We start from the raw sequence: 16922 nt of genomic DNA, 5'->3' as shown, positions 1-16922 counted from the left end.
ATAGGGTCCAGAGTTTTCCTGGTTAGGTTAACAGATCAGGAAAAACTCTGTGCCCCAGGGGGAAAAAATTGCCCCACCAATCTGGGACCTATGGTGCCACTAGTCTGCTTGCAGTTTTCAGTTATCGTCAGGTATGTGGATGGTCAGGGCTTTATTCAGGAATGTTTCTTGGGCTACTTTGATGTGTCACCTATCAAATATTTTCTACCTGAAAAAAAACACCTCACAAAATATACACATTATTCCCTTAAGGAAGCTCTTGTTTTATGACAAAGCACTTTCCGTAAGTACTGTGGGCTCAGAAAGGCATATTGAGTAAGATATCTAAAGTTCATTAACTGCATTGAAAAGGCGCCATTCTATTTGTTTCCCTAAGCAGTGTTCATTTCATGAACATCCCTGTGTTACATGATTATGAAGTATGTGTATGGGCAGCAAGATTTTGTTTTGTACATTTATTTGAGTTTGATAGTTATTTCAACTCAATATTTCAATATAGTGTCTACATATTTGATTGGATCAACTGCTATGTATTTGGAACAACTCTATCTCACATTAGTTGTGACTTTACTGACTTTCTTTTTCAAACTGAGGTCCTGAGAAAAAGATCTGCCACATAAATAAAATGTGTCTGTCTGAGAGGACGACAGTTTGGTCCCTGGCTCTGATTGCCCAGCTGGTGTCACCTGAGCCGGGAATGGAGCAGGCCACACGGTGTGAATCAATCTTTGTCTCTCCTTGGCTACCTTGAAACCGGTCTGGCAGGTGGGAAAGTAGCGCACTGGGACACACATTTCTGGAGGGGGTCAGGGATAGACAGTGAGAGGAAAGAAGGAGGGCAGTGTCAAATGTGGTATCAGCATGCTCTAATCACTGTTCTGTGACTGTTGCGAAAAGCCCCTCCTACAAGGTCTCACCTCCACTTCTCACTGCTCCCCCAGCGTCCGATGGCAAAGCATGACCCTGTAAGTTCTTCCTTTATCCTCTCCTCCTTGTTCTCTGCTTCTCTGCTTCTCTGGTTCTCTATCTGTTTCCCCTGGGCTGACTTCTGTCACCAGAACAATAGTATTTTCTTTCTCACACACACTGACCATCCTGTACTCATACTCTCACTGTCCCTCTGTCTAAGGCACAGGGTCAGGCTGGTGTGTAGCTGGAGCCCCGTATGATCTCATTGCGATTGTCTCGGTCTCTGATCTCTGTACTGTGTTGCTTCGCATTGTGTGTTGAATTTATGTTGAATCCTCCTTGTGGAAAATATTGTGTTGAAAGTAGGGGTTCTTAGTCTAAATGGATAGTGGTTTTATGTCTCAAACTAGTCTTTTCACCCAGTTTGTCTAACCAAAATACGGGGGCAGATTGTGAAATAAGACTTGAGGTGGAAATGAGCCCAATACGCTCTACGCCGCTACTGTGGACTTCCATCTGTAACAGAGAGGATTTATCTGTCCTGATTACTGAATCAACCATCAATGTGGGCTGGTTCCATGTTACCTACAAATCTACTATTGAGCTCTAAAATACTCTTTAGAATTGAAGTTCAAAATTACAGTATATAACAACTTCATTGTTCATAAGTACAGTCTTCCCTTTGAAATGTAACTTAAACCTCATAATTTTACAGTAATTACTGGAAAAAGCCAAGGGGGAACAATGTCTATTGACCTATGTCGATTCAGGCAAACTGGCTCTTCTACCAACTGAAAATCCACTTGGTACAGTATTCTGTTTCATTTGCGTAGGAGTTGGGTGCCTATGGTCATGAAACTGGAGCTGTTTACCAAAGAAAAGGTTTAGGTTATAAACTAGTATTATTACTGACTGAGCCCAGGAGTCTTCTCTATGTCACCAAGACGGATAACAGCAAATCCCATCTTTGTCTATTGTTCTGCATTGGTATATTGTATACATGTATGGCAAAACAGGACCATGACAACACACGGATGTATGTTAAACAGTCACATAGTTTAGGGGAACTAAGGATAGAGGTTCATGAAAGGAACTCCTTCTATGTATACTATTAGTTTAGGTCAAATGGCACCTTCCATGGACTTCCTGATAAAATACATTGGGTGCTTTAAATGGAGGTGTAGGAGCTAATAAACCATACAGTGGGTGTTTGGATTTTTAGATGTAGAGAAGACACATATGGTACATGCCTGCCTCTTGGCTTCCTATGGAGCGTGGTAGTACGTGCCTGTGTGAAGGTTATTGTGATTCAGGAAGGTCTTATTATAGTGCTAATGGTCCATTCTCTAGGGTGAGAGAGTTACTGGGATTGACTGAGATGCCCTGGAACTGACAGACTGAGTTCTTGGAACAACAAGGGTAGTGCCTGTCGGTCCAAATAATATTGGGTCGACCAGTTGCCATGGAAACCCCAATGTAGACGCAACACATTTTTGGTTAGCACTCTTTATCCTCAACCAGACAAACACATCAATATGATCCACGTCCGCTGTAGACCTATAGGATCTAATGGTCTTTGTGATCCTTGTGATCATCACTATAGCCTAGCCCCCTCTGAAATCAAAACTCACCCTGAAAATCTTGCAATGTTGCATGTAATGTCCACCAACATCAGAACCAGTTAGGGAAGTTAAAAGCAATGTCATCCCTACAAGGAAACATGACTGTAATGCCATCCACCACCCCGCCCAAAGGCATCCTTTTGTCGTCAAGGACAAGAGAGACAGAACTCAAAGCCAATATTGAACCCTGGCTGTCTGTCATCCAGCCCCAGGGGGGAAAAGCACACTATCAGACTAACCGACCTACACCTGTGTGTGGATGTGGGTTCCAAATCACCTGTGTGTGGATGTGGGTTCAAACAGGGAATCACCTGTGTGTGGATGTGGGTTACAATCAACTGTGTGTGTGATACAACCAGGCAGCAGCCAGCCAGGGACAGGGGACGACCACAACTTCCACCCTTCTTCTGCGTGGCAACAATAGAGACTCCCCGGGGGCAATGTGAGGTCGGCCGCGGCCCTGGTGACGTTGATTAGCTCTATTATCTGAGATGCTTGATAGCGCTATGGAGAGCAGATGAATGTAAAGCAGAAATGAGAGCATGATAAAGAGAGGAGGAAATGAATAAGGGGCCCATTGGGAATCTCGGCACGTTGTTGTCTAGAGACATGGGACCTTCCATTGTGCTTGAGTTGGTTATTCAGGTGTTGGGATCTCAAACATGCTCGATTTTCACCAATCATCAAGCATCTGTAAGCCCTGTTCGCAATCAACATGTGTACTCTAGGGAGCACCCCATACACTGTAGTTCATGGAAGAATTGGGGTTCCTGCATGGAAGTTGTTTACTTGGGATTATTAAAGGCCAAATGCAACTGGTTTTTATCTCCATATCAAATCATTTCTGGGTAACAATTTAGTGGCTTACTGTAATAGTTTTCCATTAAAATGGTAAAAGAAACAAAAATAGCTTTTTAGCAAAAAAATATTTCTCAAAAAATAATTTTATTAAGAATGTCTGGGAGTGTCTGAGTGGGGATGGGAAAACTGAAGAAAAGCTGTTATAGGCAGAGAGTTTTCGAACTCTCTTTCTTATTGGTCTATTAACTAATTTACCAACTGGTGATGTCACCAGGCAGGCCAAAACTCCATCCCACCAAAACAATGACATTTCAGACTGTCTTTTCCAACAGCTCTTACATTATAAGGGCATTATCATCTTTTTCACAATTTCAAAGTATTATAAAATATAACACAGGAAAATCACGTTTGTGACTGCACTGGGCCTTTAAGTTCCCGCATGGGTGTTGGATCCGAATATATTTTTAATGACTGACTTCTTAGCCTTTTGTCTTTTTCTCTGTGTTCTCCCCTGCAGAACGAGCTCCCTCCTCCATACTACTCTGTTGAGGTGCACACACTCCCGCCCCTCCAGTCCTATGAAGAGGTAGTCTATGGAGCGGGTCCAAGGCACACTCCTCCCAACCAGCTACACTACATCCCCCAGCACCCCCCACCAGTGGCTGCGGAGCACAAATGCCAGCCCAGTATATGTGAGTAGTACTCTCTATCTACTGCCTGACTATCCCAGTTCTGTCCCAGTCCAGTTCCCTCCGTTCGTTATTTGCTTTCAGGGGACTACAAACCACCAGTGAAAGTAGTGTAAAATAATACAACTTGAAACAGAAGTGGTAGCAATACAAAAACATCCTTGAGAAGTGGGATTTTAACTCCCTCATTATGTGTCTGCATTATGTAGTGGCTATACACTGAGTGTACAGAACATTAAGAACACCTGCTCTTTCCGTGACATAGACTGACCAGGTGAATCCAGGTGAAAGCTATGATCCCTTATTGATGTCACTTGTTAAATCCACTTCAATCAGTGTAGATGAAGGGGAGGAGACAGGTTAAAGAAGGATCTTTAAGCCTTGAGACATGGATTATATATGTGTGCCATTCAGTGGGTGAATGGGCAAGACAAAAGATTGAAGTGCCTTTGAACGGGGTATGGTACTAGGTGCCAGGCACACTGGCTTAAGTGTGTAAAGAACTTCCAACCCTGCTGGGGTTTTCACGCTCAATAGTTCCTGTGTGTTTCAAGAATGGTCCACCACCCAAAGGACATCCAGCCAACCTGACACAACTATGCGAAGCATTGGAGTCAACATGGGCCAGCATCCCTGTGGAATGCTTTCGACACCTTGTAGAGTCCATGCCCCAATGAATTTAGGCTGTTTTGAAGGGAAAAGGGGATGCAACTCAATATTAGGAATGAGTTCCTAATGTTTTGTACACTCAGTGTATGGTTTGTATATGGTCTCCTGAGTAGGATATATCTGTTTGACGTGTATGTCGTGTGTTGTTCCAGCTCTTCCTGACAAGAAGAAGAAATACAAATGCTGCCACCATAGTGCCAAGTGCTTTGGCTGGTCAGGGGGCATCGTTCTGTTGCTCCTCCTGGCCATTGCCATCTGGCTCGGAGGTAAGGCCAGGGTTGTCGTCATATTTATTTGTATGTTGTTACTCATGTATATGTATGCCTGTTTATTCATAAGCAACTCTCTGATTCAGAGGGGTTGGGTTAAATAACGGACGACACATTTCGGTTGAATTAATTCAATTGCGCAAGTGACTAGGTACCCCCTTTCCCTCCCCTACTGTATTTGTGTAGACATTGACAGTCTTCCTCTCCTACCTCTGTCTCTCCTCTTCTCCCCACCCTTACATATTCTCTGTGACCCCAACCTACCCCATCCAACCCTTCCCCCGCCTCTCTGTCTCTCGGTCTCTTTAATTTCCAATGTCTTTCTCTCTCTCTCTGGGTAGTGTGTTACGGTCCCAGGTTAGCAAAAGCGGCTGCCATCATCGACCACCATGAGGATGAGGATGAGGGGCACGATGAGAAGCAGTTGAGCGTGCCCGTGCATGACACCTGCTCCAACTCCACCGTCCAATGTGACGCTCTGCGGGACTGCCAACTGGGCACCGACGAGTCCAACTGTGGTAAGCACACTCACACAACAGACAGACATACCAGACTTGCAGGTAGATGTAGAGAAATTAAAGCCAGGGGGACAGGTAGACATACACTCGACGTATGACAAGCAGACAAACATAACCCTTTTCGTATCTTATTATTCTATCCTCTCCTCTCCCTCTCTCTGCAGTGAGGTTTGGGGCGGATGGTGCTCTACACGTCAGAACGTCTCAGGACGGTCGTTTCCTCCCAGTGTGTTACCAGGGATGGGACCAGAGCTACGCCAACCAAACCTGTGCCCAACTGGGCTTCAGAAAGTAAGACATCATCTTATTTCACAACAGCCATTTTATAGGCTACCTCTCAAAGCAACTACTTTCACTCACAGACATTTGCTCAGTGACATCTAATTTCACTGCTGCCATCTTCAGTATTTACTCTCAGATTGATTCTCTGCACTCCTCTCTCTCTCTGGGGTTGGTGTGCCTGTGGCAAATGTACTTTCTGGGAATGCTTCATGGGAGGGGAATTGATTCTAGTATTGCTTTGGCAGACAGAATCTAAATGTTGTTGTGTGTGTCGACCATGCAGGTCCTTTGCAACCAAGGCAGTGAAATCCCAGCAGTCCATTGGTCTAACCCTGAACAACAGATCGTCTTTACCCATCCAGGGCCAGGTCAATGTCAGGTAAGAGAGCTCAACTGCTCTACAAACCTTAGCACGTATGTATTTACACATTTTAGTCCCAGTCATGTTGAGGGAATGATGGCGTTAAGTCATACACTGTCATTACCTGTCATGACTGGTTGGGATGTAATGTTATGTCATCATTATAGCTGCATTATAGGCCTCATGAAGGCTGTTTCAAATCAACTGTAGCCATGCTGCACATATCCCAGTGTGGTTTAATGTTAGATCCTGAGTTCCTGACATGGTTGTGCTTGTGTTGCTATGTAGCTCGTCCTGCCCTGACCAGAACACAGTCTCTCTGCAGTGTATTGGTAAGGAGCTCTCATCTGTTCATATTTCACATATTTCAGCCAGGCAGGCCCATATCAACCTTCTGTTTGAAATATGACTTCTAGTTAAATTAGATACAAACATTTGATCACTTTTTCCCCTTTTCCCAGATTGTGGGCGTCAGCAGTTGTCCTCCCAGATCATAGGGGGCAGTGTTGCCAAGCTGGGCCAATGGCCCTGGCAACTCTCTCTACACTTTGGTGGATCACACATCTGTGGAGGGGTCCTGGTGTCCCCTGACTTTGTGGTGACAGCTGCCCACTGCTTCCCCAGGTCAGTGACTAGAGGACAACAATGCTCAGTTCAAAACTGATCCCTTGGCTCTAATTCTAGACATGCTATGTAGATCCTTGCTAATAGCTCCACCTTACCCTCCCTGCTGTGTTCATGACAAGTCAGAGTGAAATCCGACTTGTTTTGAACTCGTTGAGAATGCCAATTGACTAACGGCAAGCTAGCTACTCCAACCATAAACAGAAAGTACAGCTATAATGCTCATGAACAGTGTAAAAAACATAAATAGATTGTTTTTGATAAATTACTGTTTATAGTTGCATTTAACTTTCAGAAATGCTGTTGTCGAAGTAATTTCCTTAGTCAGAGTTCAGCAAGTCGGAGTACTCGGATGATGCCAGGGTTTCTGACTTTTAATTACTAGTTGGAGGACCGTTCAAATAGATTTTGTCCCACTCTGAAGCCTGTATTTCTGAGTTTCCGACATGTCATGAACGCGACATTAGCCTAAGGAGAATGTCAGTCCTTTCACTTACACATATCCATATAAAACACAGACTAGTAGTGAATCTGTGCAGCAACTTGCTCAGCGTTACTCAAGAACAAGCAGCACGACAACCCATCACCTCAACACCCTCACCTTGACAACCAATCTCCATAACTCAATTAAACACCTTATTACCATAATAATAATAATAATAATAATAATAATAATAATAATAACATCCGTGTCATAAGCTACAGCCTTGGTTTGAGAAGTAAATTATATATATTTTATTGTCTTTTTTTCCTTGCCCATTGAAGGTCTTTCCCCCTGGTTCTTGATGCTAGTAGGTGGCGTGTGTACGGAGGAGTGGTGTCTCAAGACAAGCTTCCTTCTCCCTACCTCATAGAGAAGATCATCGTGAATGAGAACTACAACAACGTAACCAACGACCAGGACATTGCCATACTGAAGCTGGCCTCACCAGTTGAATTCACTAGTGAGTCTGGCTCTATTCCTTCACTATCAGAGAAACGCTAGGGAAACGCTAGCATCAATGTTCGGACAGCACTGTAAAAATGTTTGACCTTTGAGTCTAAATGTCTGGGATGCATCCACTGTCCAGAATGGTAATCTCATTTGCATGTGTGTGTGTCTTGTGTCTGATGTCAGTATGCCACTCTGTTTATCTAACTTCCTGTGTGTGTTTTTTTATTCAGATGCAGTTCAGCCTGTATGTTTGCCAGCCTTTGACCAGACATTCCCCCATGGAACCAAATGCTGGACCTCGGGATTCGGGACAACAGATGAGGGGGCAGGTAGGAAGAGAGACAAGGGAGTGGAGGGAGAAACGGATTATACAAAAGGAAAGAACGCTTATCTAGAGTGAAACAACAGGGACAGACTGGGACCAAAATTCGGACTGGATATTTCTAACACACCGGCCCATTTCTATCCTCGAGGCCCCAACACCAGCCCTTTTTTCCCCATGGAGGCCCACTGTTATTAGCCAAATAATGATCATTTTGCATAAGAAACAACAACAATTTGTACAGGCCCCCAAGGAGGCTACACATGCATTATTCATCCTATTTTAATGTCTTCTCATTGCAGAAAACCATGCTATATTCAGTAGAGCAACAGTTTGCGTAGAGCAACTAGCTATAGTGTCGCTAGCTGAAGTGTGTGTGTGTGTGTATGTTTGGAGAAAGACTGTGTACTGTATGTGTCCCTTCACAGCGAAACCCTCCAAAGACCTGATGGAGGTGACCGTTGACATCATTGATGTGCGTGTCTGTAACAGCTCCAAAGTATACTCCGGCAGTGTGTCCAACAACATGCTGTGTGCCGGAGAGCTCAACGGGGGCAGGGACTCCTGTCAGGTACATGTCCACATACTGTTGTGTAATTCTTCTATTTACAGGTCTGGGGACTCATTTTATAAACATTGCGTACGTACAAAATATATCCCAAAACATGCGTGCGGTAAAACTGCCGCACTGAACTCGGCGTGAGGATATGCTTGCCTCCGCGCAAACATCAGACCAATGCCTACACAAATGTTCTAGTGGTTGAAGTATTGTATTGCAAGCAGGCAAGTAAGTATTTGTTGCAAATGGGGGATATGATGACACGCTTATAAAACAAGGGGGGGAAAAGGAAACAAGATGCAGCCATTTGCCATTAGTGAGAAGAGTGAAAATCTATGTGTTTTGTTTTTGGAATCTAAAATGATTAGACACACATCTATTTCCTATTTATTATATTTTTTATAACAATTGCAGAAGAAATTCCTCACCTTTTCTGGCCGTGATGCATTCCCGAAATAGCCATATGAAAAAAGACCATGCGCATCTCTCATTTAATTGGGCCTAGTAAATAGATAGGCTATGTATTTCAAGTTTTGCTGAAGCCTATGCGATCCATAGGCAGCACGGTTTATAACATACAGTTTAATTTAACAGGTGAACAGACAGTTTATATTTTACATTGCATTATGTATGCAACTACTGTGAGTAGCTTACTGTAATTTTATTTTTATTTTATTAGGCTAGACAATGTTTCAGAATTCACAGTCCAGCATATTTAGGTTGGGGGGAAAAGTCAATGCAAACCATTGTTGAATTCAAATGTTCTGCTGGCAGGTCCACAACAATTTCCCATAGTTTTTTTATTTCAGAAACTGTCACAGTCCTTTGCCAAATACAGCATAAGTTATTGCAAAAGATTAAAAGACTCTGCCAACTCCTCCAAAAACATTGAATCAAATTTGCAATTGCTCTTTCTTTTAGAAACTGCTGTGGCCTAATTCCAATAGTTCCAAATTTTACAGAAAATAAAAGGCATTATTATCACCATAAAAGGTGAATGGAGGGTGTTTTCCAGGCTGAGTAATGCTTGTTCACACACCAAGTTTATATTTCTCAATATTTTGAGTGTGACATATTTTGAGTGTTTAACATACAAAAGACTTTGAAAAGATGCTCTTTTTTTACAGAGCCATAGATGCAGAGTTTGGCAAACTGTCCTCCATATGGACACCAGATGTTCCATGACAGCAACATTCTGATTTCTTCCCAGAGTCTAACTGTCCTCTCCTGCTACTCACCAACTCTTGTCCTCATCTTAGATGCCTTTGGGCTGAGAAAATTCCCTTCTACCTCATCTGCTATCCACAACTTGAAAACATACAGTATATTGTAGCAGGTGATTTCAACACCTCGGCCCCTCACTTCAACTGTTCACTCATCCATTCTCTCCTCTCACAGGGAGACAGTGGTGGTCCTCTGGTGTGCCAGGCCAGTGACAACCTTTGGCAGCTGGTGGGAGTGACCAGCTGGGGCAGTGGCTGTGGGCAGAGTAACAGGCCAGGGGTCTACACCAAGGTGTCCAGCCTACTGCCCTGGATCTACAGCAAGATGCAGGTGAGATGAAGAGAAACTACCTGGATTGCCTGTGTTCTATCAAACCACACCATGCAATACATGGCTAATACACAGCTCACCTTCCATTGACTTACACTACTTGACCAAAAGTATGTGGACACCTGCTCGTCGAACATCTCATTCCAAAATCATGGGCATTAATATAGAGTTGGTCCCCCTTTTGCTGCTATAAGAGCCTCCACTCTTCTGGGAAGGCTTTCCACTAGATGTTGGAACATTGCTGCAGGGACTTACTTTCATTCAGCCACAAGAGCATTAGTGAGGTCAGGCACTGATGTTAGGCGATTAGGCCTGGCTTGTAGTCAGCGTTCAAATTGATCCCAAAGGTGTTTGATGGGGTAGAGGTCAGGGCTCTGTGCAGGACAGTCAAGTTCTTCCACACCGATCTCGACAAACCATTTCTGTATGGACTTCGCTTTGTGCACGGGGGCATTGTCATGCTGAAACAGGAAACTGTTGCCACAAAGTTGGAAGCACAGAATTGTCTTCAATATCATTGTATGCTGTAGCGTTAAGATTTCCCTTCACTGGAACTAAGGGGCCTAGCCAGAACCATTAAAAACAGCCCCAGACCATTATTCCTCCTCCACTAAACTTTACAGTTGGCACTATGCATTCGGGCAGGTAGCGTTCTCCTGGCATCCGCAAACCCAGATTAGATCGTCAGACTACCAGATGGTGAAGCGTAATTCATCACTCCAGAGAATGCGTTTACAATGGCGGCGTGCTTTACACCACTCCAGCCGACGCTTGGCATTACGCATGGTGATCTTAGGCTTGTGTGCGGCTGCTCTGCCACAGAAACCCATTTCATGAAGCTCCTGACGAACAGTTCTTGTGCTGACGTTGCTTCCAGAGGCAGATTGGAACTCAATAGTGAGTGTTGCAATCGAGGACAGACAATTTTTACACGCTACGCGCTTCAGCACTCGCCGGTCCTGTTCTGTGAGCTTGTGTGGCCTACCACTTTGCGGCTGAGCCGGTCTTGCTCCTAGAGGTTTCCACTTCACAATAACAGCATTTACAGTTGACCGGGGAAGCTCTAGCAGGGCAGAAATTTGACAAACTGACTTGTTGGAAGGGTGGCTGTCAACGCGTGCTGTAGGTGGGTGCAGTGGTGGAATCAAACGCAGGACACAGACGGATAATCCAACAGACTTTAGTGATCGCCAAACACGGCAATAGGTCCACTCTTGCCCGAAGGCGAAATACGCACGAAGGCGAACAAAACAAAAGCGCACAAACAGGTGCGTAAATACTCCAACAGTGGAGGGAAGCTCAACCGAGCGAAATACAGGAAACACGCCCTAAACACGACTGACAAAAATCAATAACACACAACACTAGACAAACACAACGAGAAACTTATAGAACACTAATTAGGCTTAAACAAGAACAGGTGTGACAACAAACAGACAAAAGCAAACGAACATGAAACATACAACGGTGGCAGCTAGTATTCCGGAGACAACGAACGCCGAAGCCTGCCCGAACAAGGGAGAGAGGCAGCCTCGGCCGAAACCGTGACAGTACCCCCCCCTTGACGCGCGGCTCCAGACGTGCGCCGACTCCGGCCTCGGGGACGACCCGGAGGACGCGGAGCAGGGTGCGTCGGGTGCCCACGATGGAATTCCGTCAGGAGAGACGGGTCCAAGATGTCTCTCCTCGGCACCCAGCACCGCTCCTCCGGACCGTACCCCTCCCACTCCACTAGATACTGGAGACCCCCATCCGACGTCTCGAATCCAAGATGGACCTCACAGTGTACGCCGGTGCCCCTCGATGTCCAATGGGGGCGGAGGAGTCTCCCTGATCTCACTTTCTTGGAGTGGGCCAGCTACCACCCGGCCTGAGAAGGGACACATGGAACGAGGGGTTAATACTTTTATATTCAACAGGCAGTTGTAATTTGTAACACACCTCGTTCAACCTTCCCAGGACTTTAAATGGCCCTACAAACCGCCGACCCAGTTTCCGACAGGGCAGGCGGAGGGGCAGGTTTCTGGTAGAGAGCCAGACTCGATCACCAGGTGCGTACACCGGTCCCTCACTGCGGTGGAGATCGGCGCTCGCCTTATGACGTCGGAGGGCCCGCTGCAGGTGGACGTGTGCAGCGTTCCATGTCTCCTCCGAGCGCCGCGCCCACTCATCCACCGCAGGAGCCTCGATCTGGCTCTGCTGCCAAGGTGCCAGAACCGGCTGGTAACCTAGCACACATTGAAAAGGGGTTAGGTTAGTGGAGGAATGGCGTAGGGAATTCTGGGCCATCTCGGCCCAGGGAACGTACCTTGCCCACTCCTCCGGCCGGTCCTGGCAGTATGTTCTAAGAAACCTACCCACATCCTGGTTCACGCGTTCCACCTGCCCATTACTCTCCGGGTGGTAACCCGAGGTGAGGCTCACCGAGACCCCCAACCGCTCCATAAAGGCTCTCCAGACCCTGGAGGTAAATTGGGGACCCCGATCAGACACAATATCCTCGGGTACCCCGTAGTGCCGGAACACATGGGTGAATAGTGCTTCGGCGGTTTGCAGGGCAGTAGGAAGGCCCGGCATGGGGAGCAAACGACAGGCCTTAGAAAACCGGTCCACAACGACCAGTATAGTGGTGTTCCCCTGTGAAGGAGGAAGGTCAGTAATGAAATCCACTGAGAGGTGAGACCATGGTCGTTGTGGAACGGGCAGGGGTAGTAACTTACCCCTAGGCAGATGTCTAGGCGCCTTACACTGGGCGCACACCGAGCAGGAGGAAACATAAACCCTCACATCCTTCGCCAACGTGGGCCACCAGTACTTGGCACTAAGACAGTGCACTGTCCGGCCGATACCAGGATGTCCAGAGGAGGGTGACGTGTGAGCCCAATAGATCAATCGATCCCGAACCTCGAGCGGAACGTACTTCCGACCCTCAGGGCATTGCGGTGGACTAGGGTCGGTGCGTAACGCCCGCTCGAGCTCAGCATCGACCTCCCACACTACCGGTGCCACCAGACACGACTCCGGCAGTATGGGAGTGGGCTCCACGGACCTCTCCTCCGTGTCATACCGCCGAGACAGCGCATCTGCCTTACCGTTCTGTGACCCAGGGATGTACGTGATCTTAAATGTAAACCTGGTCAAGAACATATTCCATCTTGCCTGGCGAGGGTTCAGCCTCCTCGCTGCCCGGATGTACTCCAGGTTACGGTGGTCCGTCAAAATGAGGAAAGGGTGTTGAGCCCCCTCAAGCCAGTGCCTCCACACCTTTAGGGCCTGTACCACGGCTAACAGCTCCCTGTCCCCTACGTCATAGTTCCGCTCCGCCGGACTGAGCTTCTTAGAATAAAAAGCACAGGGGCGGAGTTTAGGTGGCGCGCCAGACCGTTGTGAATGCACGGCTCCTAGACCGGCCTCTGACGCGTCCACCTCTACCTGGAACGGCAAAGAGGGATCCGGATGTGCCAGCACCGGGGCTGAGGTAAACAGGTCCTTCAGCCTCCCAAACGCCCTGTCCGCCTCGGCCGACCACTGCAGACGCACCGGACCCCCCCTTCAAAAGAGACGTGATGGGAGCTGCCACCTGTCCAAAACCCCGGATAAACCTCCTGTAGTAATTTGCAAACCCCAAAAACTGCTGCACCTCCTTCACAGTGGTTGGTGTTTGCCAATTACGCACGGCCGACACCCGGTCTACCTCCATCTTCACCCCTGACGCAGACAACTGATACCCCAAAAAGGAGACCGACTCCTGGAAAAACAGACACTTCTCTGCCTTAACATACAGGTCGTGCTCCACCAGCCTCCGCAACACTCGGCGCACCAGGGCCACATGCTCGACACGGGTAGGCGAGTACACGAGAATGTCATCTATGTACACAACCACCCCCTGCCCCTGCATGTCCCTGAAGATCTCATCCACGAATGATTGGAAAACTGACGGAGCGTTCATCAACCCGTATGGCATGACCAGATACTCGTAATGGCCCGAGGTGGTACTAAAGGCTGTCTTCCATTCATCGCCCTCCCTGATGCGCACCAAGTTGTACGCGCTCCTGAGATCTAATTTAGTGAAGAAGCGCGCCCCATGCAATGACTCAGTCATGGTCGCAATCAGCGGGAGTGGATAACTGTACTTCACCGTAATCTGATTGAGACCACGGTAATCGATGCACGGGCGCAAACCAACATCCTTCTTCTTCACAAAAAAGAAACTCGAGGACGCAGGGCAAGTGGAAGGCCGTATGTATCCTTGTCTCAGAGATTCGTCTATGTAGGTCTCCATAGCTTTTTTCTCCTCTTGAGACAGAGGATACACATGGCTCCGTGGGAGCGCAGCTCCTGCCTGGAGGTCTATCGCACAATCTCCCTGCCTATGGGGCGGCAACCGCGTCGCCCTCGACTTACTAAACGCAATAGCCAAATCCCCATACTCAGGGGGAACGTGCAATGCGGGCACCTGGTTTGGACTCTCCACCGAGGTAGCCCCTACGGAAACGCCTAAACATCTACCCACACACTGGGCAGACCACTCCATCAGAGCCCTCTCCTGCCACGAAATAGATGGGTTATGGGTACTCAACCAGGGCATGCCCAGCACCACCGGATACGCAGGAGAGTCAATCAGAAATAGCTGAATCATCTCCTGATGACCCCCCTGCGCACACATCCTAAGTGGCGCAGTGACCTCCCTGATCAAGCCCGCACCCAACAGACGACTATCTAGGGCATGAACGGGGAAAGGGACATCAACAGGAAGAAGGGGAATCCCTAAAGCTAAACAAAACTTCTTATCAATAAAATTCCCAGCCGCGCCTGAATCTACCAGCGCCTTATGCTGGGAATGAGGTGCTACCTGTGGAAAACGCACAGGTATACAGAAATGTGCAACAGAGAGCTCTGGGTGAGTGGGGCGCCTACTCACCTGGAAGGAATCCCCAGTGCGGGACCTGTCGTCCTCTCCCCTAGGAGGCCATCCCCAGCACCTAGCAGCGGTGTGTCCTCCCCGACCACAGTTGGTGCAGGGGATGGACCCCCTAGTAAGCCGACCCCTCCTCTCTCTAGCGCCAGCGCCCCGAGCTCCATGGGGCACGGCTCGGAGGCGCTGGAGGGTGAAATGGACGGACCCCCTCGGGACGTCCGCGGGTAGCTAGCAGGTTATCCAGCCTGATGGACATGTCGACCAACTGGTCGAACGTGAGGCTGGTGTCCCTACAGGCCAGCTCCCGACGGACGTCCTCTCGTAGACTACATCTGTAGTGATCGACGAGAGCCCGATCATTCCACCCTGCATCTGCCGCTAGAGTACGGAATTCGAGGGCGAACTCCTGAGCACTCCTCCTCCCCTGCCGGAGTAAGACCAGACGCTCCCCCGCCGCTTTCCCCTCCGGGGGATGGTCAAACACCGCCCTGAAGAGGCGGGAGAACTCCTCGTAGGTTATGGTGTCCGCGTCGATCCTCCTCCACTCCGCGTTGGCCCATTCCAACGCCTTCCCGGACAGGCAGGAGATCAGGGCGGACACGCTCTCATGTCCCGAGGGCGCCGGGTGCACGGTGGCCAGGTACAGCTCCACCTGGAGAAGGAAACCCTGGCACCCGGCCGCGGTTCCATCGTAAGCCCTCGGGAGCGAGAGTCGGACTCCTCGGGGTTCCGGTGCGGGAATAGGCTGACTGGCCGATGGTGCTGGCAGGGCGGGTGGCGGTGGAGGCGTCCCCCAGCCTCGGATGGTGGTGATCACCTCCTGCAGTGCGGTCCCCATCTGCAGGATCTGGTCACCTTGTTCCCGGACCCTGTCCTCCAGTGTCGCCTGGGCTGCTGCGGCTCCTGCTGATTCCATTTAAAAGGTGTGTTATTCTGTCAACGCGTGCTGTAGGTGGGTGCAGTGGTGGAATCAAACGCAGGACACAGACGGATAATCCAACAGACTTTAGTGATCGCCAAACACGGCAATAGGTCCACTCTTGCCCGAAGGCGAAATACGCACGAAGGCGAACAAAACAAAAGCGCACAAACAGGTGCGTAAATACTCCAACAGTGGAGGGAAGCTCAACCGAGCGAAATACAGGAAACACGCCCTATACACGACTGAAAAAAATCAATAACACACAACACTAGACAAACACAACGAGAAACTTATAGAACACTAATTAGGCTTAAACAAGAACAGGTGTGACAACAAACAGACAAAAGCAAACGAACATGAAACATACAACGGTGGCAGCTAGTATTCCGGAGACAACGAACGCCGAAGCCTGCCCGAACAAGGGAGAGAGGCAGCCTCGGCCGAAACCGTGACAGTGGCATCCTATGACGGTGCAACGTTGAAAGTCACTGAGCTCTTCAGTAAGGCCTATCTACTAAAAAGTTTGTCTATGGAGATTGCATGGCTGTGTGCTCGATTTTATACACCTGTCAGAAATGGGTGTGGCTGAAATAGCCGAATCCACAAATTTGAAGGGGTGTCCACATACGTTTGTGTATATATATATATATGTTAACTCTCATTGTTCCCTCTGCAGCTGGAAAGTCCGTGATGCCACTTCCTTTCCAGTGACCTCGCCTCATCCAGTTCCTAAAGACCGCTGGCGGCCTGCTTTCTCCTTCCTCTCTGACCATCACACCATGAAGTCTCTCAGAATGATATTAGATAGATAGATAGATAGATAGATAGATAGATAGATAGATAGATAGATAGATAGATAGATAGATAGATAGATAGATAGATAGATAGATAGATAGATAGATAGATAGATAGATAGATAGATAGATAGATAGATAGATAGATAGATAGATAGATAGATAGATAGATAGA

At 47.8% G+C, this 16922-nt stretch overlaps 1 protein-coding gene across 1 annotated transcript; it reads left to right on the top strand.

Moving 5' to 3' along the window:
- The first annotated feature begins 881 nt into the window (after positions 1-881).
- Positions 882-16828, top strand: LOC121567083 (transmembrane protease serine 13-like). The gene is made up of 13 exons (XM_041877022.2): positions 882-965; positions 3850-4024; positions 4843-4956; positions 5301-5477; positions 5642-5768; positions 6043-6138; positions 6409-6452; positions 6582-6744; positions 7510-7688; positions 7909-8007; positions 8429-8571; positions 9958-10113; positions 16630-16828. Exons 1-13 carry the CDS (start codon positions 948-950, stop codon positions 16642-16644), a joined length of 1506 nt encoding a protein of 501 aa, XP_041732956.2. The 5' UTR covers positions 882-947; the 3' UTR covers positions 16645-16828.
- Positions 16829-16922: the final 94 nt, after the last annotated feature.

Source organism: Coregonus clupeaformis, chromosome 5, assembly GCF_020615455.1.
Source record: "Coregonus clupeaformis isolate EN_2021a chromosome 5, ASM2061545v1, whole genome shotgun sequence".
Taxonomy (NCBI): Eukaryota; Metazoa; Chordata; class Actinopteri; order Salmoniformes; family Salmonidae; genus Coregonus; species Coregonus clupeaformis.
The sequence above is the reverse complement of the archived record's forward strand: the minus strand, read 5'-3'. Positions and strand labels throughout refer to the sequence as shown.